General features: G+C 32.4%; 1 protein-coding gene across 1 annotated transcript; it reads left to right on the top strand.

Moving 5' to 3' along the window:
- The first annotated feature begins 3,727 nt into the window (after positions 1 to 3,727).
- LOC149553215 (cytochrome P450 750A1-like) lies at positions 3,728 to 5,455 on the top strand. Its single transcript, XM_089789862.1, has 2 exons — positions 3,728 to 4,749; positions 4,873 to 5,455. The coding sequence occupies exons 1-2, from the start codon at positions 3,832 to 3,834 to the stop codon at positions 5,389 to 5,391; spliced, it is 1,437 nt and encodes a 478-aa protein (XP_089645988.1). The 5' UTR covers positions 3,728 to 3,831; the 3' UTR covers positions 5,392 to 5,455.
- Positions 5,456 to 7,293: the final 1,838 nt, after the last annotated feature.

Genomic DNA, 7,293 nt, shown 5'->3' with positions numbered 1-7,293 from the left:
CTAAAGATAAATTTAGTTGCAAATTGATTCTTAATTTTTAGTTGATTCAATGTAATGTTCCTGCTAATAGGGTTAGTTAGGGACAAGTAATACCTACAAAAATAAATGTTAGAATCGTAATAATAATAAAACTAACTATAATATTCTACCCTCTATGTTAACACCAATCTTAAGGATGTCTCCAACTTGAGCTTCCTAGCTCATAGCTACTTCACCATCTTCTCAGAAGCACACCCATTAAGATTATTCTTAGATGAACATATTCTATCCAAGGCTACTCACATATGCATATGCTGACAACTCCAAAACATTCGTGTATCTCAATTGTCAACCATGGCAAACTATGAAGATCTTAAATATATCACATGCTCCATGCTACGATATCAACACTCGGTTATGGTAGAAAATGGAGATCTTAAATATCTATTATGCTCCATAATATGAGTATCATATGGTATTCATAGATTAGCACCCAAATATGTTTATTTCTCATATATTTTCCAATTGATAACTTCTCGATCATGGAAGACAATAGAGATCTTAAATATCTTATATGTTCCATGCTACGAGTATCATTGGTAACCATCGTATTAACCTCATAGGTTAACATAATATTATCCACAAGTATGATTCATTAATATAAATAAACACATAAACATCATTAAACAAATATAATCCATAAACATACCTTTCTTACCTTCTTCTTTTCCAAGAATCACAACATTTCATATCAAGAATCTTTCAAAAAGTCACAACACTTCATAGTTATAATCCTTTCGAAAAGTCACAACACTTCATAACTAAAACCCTTTGGAAAAATCCCAATACTTTATAATCACAATATTTTTGAAGAGTCACAACTTTTCATAATTATGACCCTTTCAAAAGTTCACATCCTTTGAATATCATTCACACCTTTTCAAAAAGTCACTTCCTTAATTTCTTCATATTACTTTCCTCTTCCATTTTTTCTTTCTGAACTCCTCTCTTCTCCTCCTCCTTTTTTCCCTACTCCAAAATAAACTCTCCTCCCTTTTATATCTTAACTTTAAGGAATCGTGTCTATTTGTTAAATCTCTCTTGAATTTTCATTAGATTTAGTTAATTTATATTATTCTATGTTATATTATTTATTTACTTACTTATTTGTGTTTATTATTATTTATTATGAAATTATATTTAGAAAGTTAACATACTTTCTACAATATTGTCTCTTGTATTTAATTTTATTTCTTTATTTACTTTTTGAAAATTTATTATTTTTTAATTATTTAAATTATCATACTAAATATTATTTCATTAATAATAGATTAAATAATTATTATTTCCTAGTTTTATAAATATAACTTTATTATTATTATTTATTTAATAACATTTTGTTATCTAATTATTTTTTAAATTCTATCTTAAAATGGAGATATGACATTCGATGACTTAGGCTCCTCATTTACAAAACTCACTCAAGCTAATAGTGAATTAGTTTAACAATATTAGTGATGAGGAAGACACACAATAAGAGAAGGAAGAGGGGAAAGGGAAAATGAGAAGAGGAAGAGGAGGAGGAGGATGAAGAAGAGAAGAGGAAAGAGAGAAAGAGAAATAATTACAAGGTAAGGTAGACTAAAATAATGTTGAACTCAAAGAAGAAGGTCTATCTTGCTATCCAGTTTGAACTATGATTTCAAAAAATATTAATTTAACCTGTAAATTTGTATTCTACATGGAATGAACCATTTGGGTATTGGGATCTAAATGTATATGCAAAATTATTAATCTAAAAACATATGTAGAGAATAATTACAAGGGCATCTAATGCTACTCTTGCAAGAAAGGAAAATATTGTAACTACTCTTGCCAAAAAGAAAAAATTGTAATCTAGTTTTGTATAGTATGGGCAGAAGGGTGTTAGCACAAGAGACTTTAATGGGAACCCATAATCAAGTAAACAATAACTAACTTTTGATCATAATTTCTACATATATTAAATATCATTATGTATTAGCTGAAATAATGTTAATCTCTAACAAGTGATGATTAATCTCTAAAAGCTAGCAATGTCCAGACTCCTCCAATGACAACTTGGTTGAAGGACTAACACCTGTAGCAATAAGAATGAAAAGATTAGTTCAATTCCAAGAAGTTACACATTAAAAGTGAAAAAATGAATAATAAAAATCAAGATTTTCCAATTAGAAATAGGCACGACTCATGAACCAGTGGAGTACAAGTGCTAGTATAATTTAACTAGGCTATGAGTGAGTAAGCCCATCCCTTCAATGAATTGCGATGGTTCTTTGATACTGATTTTCTTCCTCGAATGAGGTGTAAAAGTCCACCCAATCTTTTGAATTTTAAACAATGTTTTAAATGGTAGCTTATTAAAACAAAATTAAGAACAAAGAAATTAAATAATGTAAACATTACTAAACTCTAACAAAGTAGAATGTAAATCTTCTATGGGAAAGCAAGAAGCTAAAATCCGCTAGAGAACAAACTTCCAATCATTTTGCATGTTCTTACAACTTTATGAAGGATCTGTTTGAAAGGTTCAGATCATGTTAGAATGCCTTAGATGTAACATGAGATGCAATGCATCAAAGTTCCTACCAATAATGGGAGAAGAAGAAAAATAGAGAATTATAGATAGAAAGAAAGAGCTAAAAGAGAGAATGATATGTTATTATAAGGACAAGTAAAGATAGAATGATAGAGAGAGTTGTAGAGATTCTAAAAAATATTAATAATTATAATATTTAAAGAAATATATAAATAAAAATTTGTAAAATGCTATTAAAAAAATTAGAGCAATATTGTAAAATAGTAGCTAGTAAAACATAGTGTAAAGAAATAGTATTTTACAATTGACAAAAATAAACATCAATGTAAAACTAATAAATATATATAGAATAAGAAATATAAAATATTTAACTCTATATTTGAACTTGATAAGAAAAATAAATTGTGATAATTAATATTGACTAGACATTATTTTTGTTCAAAGTGGTGTGATGTGAGGTGGAAGATAAAAATATTACTTTTTTGAAAATCTAATCAACATGTCACTAATGTGGAAAAGATAAAGTTGTAATTAATACATGATAGAGTTCTTAAAGAATATTTGTATTTTCGTTAGAGAAAATTGCATTTTCTCCCTATCAATAAAAGGAATGAAAAATGTGATTTATAAAATAATGACAAATTAAAAAATATATAAACATTTGAAATTTCTTGTAATCTTTTAACTCCTATGAATTGATTGATCAATTTAATAGAAAAATTGAATCCTATGAATTGATTGATCAGTTTAATAGAAAAATTAAATTGCATGAAAACAATAGTATCCTGCCAAAAGCAGGAACTAATAATTGATGATGGAGTTTCAGTGAATAAGATTTTAATTAAATGTTGAAAACGTCTAGAGTCGGATACCCGTAAGATTTTAATTAGGTTAATCCTTATTTTATATAAACTTGAAAATAGGACGAGATAAGAATATAAATTAGAGTATTCGACAAGATAAGATACGTTGAAGATATGACACAATTTAATATTCTTTCTTTGTTGGGTAATGATCCGTAATCACTAACGTACTTGTCCCAAAATTATAAAATACCGTATCCTGGGCCTCCCATCCATCCAGATGGGCCGAACACGGCGTTACAAAGTCTTCCTGACGCAGATGGGTCGAGAAACTCAGTACTTGAAGTCTTGGAAGCGGACCTCAATTCCACTGTGCCGCATGGATACGAATATTTCTATAACTAGGGCTTTTATTTGTGGGTTTAACTTGATGTTGTTTGCGCTTGTGGTTAGAGAAAATATCTCCCGACAATGGAGCCGCTTACTTGCTTACTGAACGAGCCCGTCACCATAGGATTTGCTATCTTCTTTCTCCTCTACCACTTCGTGTATAGGCTTAGGAGGGACGACAATAAAGTTAAATTCCCTCCTGGACCACGTCCATGGCCTCTCTTTAGGTGTCTCCATCTCTTGGGAAACCTCCCTCACCAATCTCTTACCATGCTTGCAAAGAAATATGGACCCATTATATTTCTCCGTTTGGGCTCTGTTCCCACCGTTGTTGTTTCATCGCCTTCCATGGCCAAAGAATTCCTTAAAACCCATGATTTGGTCTTTGCAAGTAGACCGCACACCACGCTGGGGAAATACGTATGCTATGATCATAAAGACGTGGCGTTTTGTCCGTATGGAGCATACTGGAGGCAGTGTAGAAAGCTGTTGACTGTAGAGCTGTTAACAATGAAGAGAATTGATTCTTTCAGATTTGTGAGAGAGGAAGAAGTTTCTGCGATGGTCTCCTCCATCTGGCAGGAAAGCGAGCACGGAGCAGAGTGTGTGGATGTGAAGAAGAGGCTCTCCTCTCTCACACAAAATATTACTTGCAGAATGTTTGCCGGTAGAACCTACTCCGATAACGACTTGAGTGGGGGATATAGCTTCAAAGAAATGATTGACGAGATGTTTTCTGTGGCCAGTGCCTTTTGCATTGGCGATTTCATTCCTTCTCTTCGCTGGCTTGACTTACAAGGATTCCGCCGCCGCATGAAGGCCGTTCATAAAGTATTCGACGGTTTTGCTGAAAATGTAATCGACGAACACATTCATCGTAGATCGGAAAAAGGAAAACCTAACGAGGATCGTGTCAAAGACATGGTAGATGTGCTCCTCAGCATGGCCGAAACGGAGAACCAGACAATATCACGAAGCCACATAAAAGCGATGATCTTGGTAAGTCTGAGAATTAAGGCCGTCTTCGGTTTGACAATTCTGAATACCAATTGTTTTAAACTATTTTGCTTGTGAACAAAACATGTGCGTGCAAAGTTCATGAAACAAATTATATGTGTGCAGGATATGTTGAATGCGGGAGTAGAAACATCGGCTACATTGGTAGAGTGGGCAATGACTGAACTGCTGAGGAATCCTGCAACGCTCGCACGAGCGCAGCATGAGATGGAGTGTTTAGTGGGGAGAAATCGCAGCATAAAAGAGAGTGATGTTATGATGCTGGACTACTTGAGATGCGTGGTGAAAGAAACTCTACGACTTCATCCACCACTTCCTCTGCTCATTCCGCACGAGTCGATGGAAGGGTGCAGCGTGGGAGGATATTTCATTCTGGAAAGTAATAAGGATGTGAGAGGTCAGGACTTCGAATTGCTACCGTTCGGAACAGGAAGAAGAGGATGCACCGGGATTTCCATGGGTCTTGCAGTGAGTGAGTTGGCTCTTGCTCAGCTGATTCATTGCTTTGATTGGACTGTTGAGGGTGAGGTGGATGTGGAGGAAGAGTTTGGGTTAACTGTTCCCAGAAAATATCCGTTACTTGCCTGCCCTAAATGGAGGCTCACTGCTGGATATCCTGTTTAAAGAAAACGTTTCCTGACAGTATCTTATCTTTTCTATCAGCTGAAGTTTTCAAATTTTAGTTAAACATGGTGTGTGTTAAATAGTCTGTTTTGGTTGATATTGTTGTTAGCATGTGCTTATTTAGAAGTGTCATTTAATATTTTGATCTAAATATTAATCCTAATTATAGTACAGTTCATTTATTTTTTTAATTTGTAAATATAATATAATATTTTATTTTAGCTTTATGCCTTCTTGTGTATTGACTATAAGTTGTGTAGTTTCGTGATAATACAAATTTATGAGTGGAGTTTTTTTTATGCTTGAATTATTAAAGGAAGAATTATGATGGTGTAGTTATGTTGTGTGTTCAAATTGATGGGAAAATATTATTTTATAGGTAAAAAGTCTTAGTCCTTAGTTATAAATGGTTCTTCATTTTGAGAACTGATATATTCAATATGTCTTGTTACTGACAATCTATTTCCTTTGAAGTTGGTGAGTTGGATATATATTATATCGTCTCTTTTATCAACAAAGAAATGCCTTTGATATGACTATTTTCAATAACAAGATAAATTATTTATATTCAACTATTTAGATATAATACTCTTTAACCATGGATTCATATGATTCATATAATCTGAATCTTCCAAATCTACACATTCCAACTTAATTCCTTGGAGAATGAATTCGAGCAACTATCCCTTATAATAAATTGTAATATACCAATATTCTAATGGAAGTAGCTAGATTGGGAAATTGAAAATACACAAATGTTGATCTAAACCATATGAATTAAAACTGCCTTACAAAGTATTATAATGAAAAAGAGAGAATTATATAAAATCAAAGATACTATGGAAGAGAAAAATATCCATAATGAATCAAAAAGTTCAATTACAGTTGCTGCAATATCCTCCTTTATTATGACAAAAAGATAGGGATGCATGTTGATATAGTTAGGGGGAGGGGGTTAGATTAGATTCTAAAATTTCATCAAATGGATCATTTGGCTCTAGCAATTCTAAACTAATATTTTCCTCATTTTTTTCCAAACCTAGTTAGCATTCATAAAATGTTCTATCCAATTAATAGATGTGAAGAAGTGCACATGAAGTGAAGTAAAAAATTGTTCATTTCTTCTAATAGTAGGCTTCCATTTCTTTAATCTTTTATGATTTGATGTCAACACAATAGGGAAAATATGCACATTTCTACCACCATTTAGGTTAATATCGCAATTACATGGCCTTGGAATCAATTGATCATCACTATATTTCTCTGGACCTTTTCCAAGTTCCCTAGAGATATACTCTTGCAAAGCTTTCTGCATAATAAGGCTATGCTAAACTCCTCTAATTCACCCATATTCACCATAGCAAGAAACATGGATGTAATATCGGCTGGGACACAATATCTATCAATGTGAAAAATGCTTTTTTTTTCCAAATAATTATGTAAACAACCATGATATCCAAAAAATAGGAGGTAAAGGAAGATCCTTGGTGTGGTTACATGTAATAGGCCAACCAAAAGTAGTTTGAGTACAAGGTCTATGTAGTTTAATTATAGTTTCCATAGTAGGACCTTAGACAAACCTTACTGAACAAACACATATAAATTTAAAAGATTTTGGATAAGATGAAGGGCACAACTCAAAGCAATAGATCCCATGGGATAACTAATGGGCTTTAAAGATGAAAATAAAATGGCTCAATAAAACATAATGCCAAAAATTATCAATTCTACCTGTTTACAATACCCTATCATAATCAAGATTCTAAAGTGCAGAAAGGTGGAATGGGAAGAGATGCCAAATATTAACCACCAACAAACATAAGAGAAAAGAAAAACACTAACTAGTCATTAAAAAAAGAAGTTGAATCTATCCTATTCCTATGATATTTCTTTCAAGTTTAG

The sequence above is a fragment of the Cupressus sempervirens genome, chromosome 6 (assembly GCF_028749045.1).
Source record: "Cupressus sempervirens isolate cs-2001-9-10 chromosome 6, ASM2874904v1, whole genome shotgun sequence".
NCBI lineage: Eukaryota > Viridiplantae > Streptophyta > Pinopsida > Cupressales > Cupressaceae > Cupressus > Cupressus sempervirens.
The sequence above is the reverse complement of the archived record's forward strand: the minus strand, read 5'-3'. Positions and strand labels throughout refer to the sequence as shown.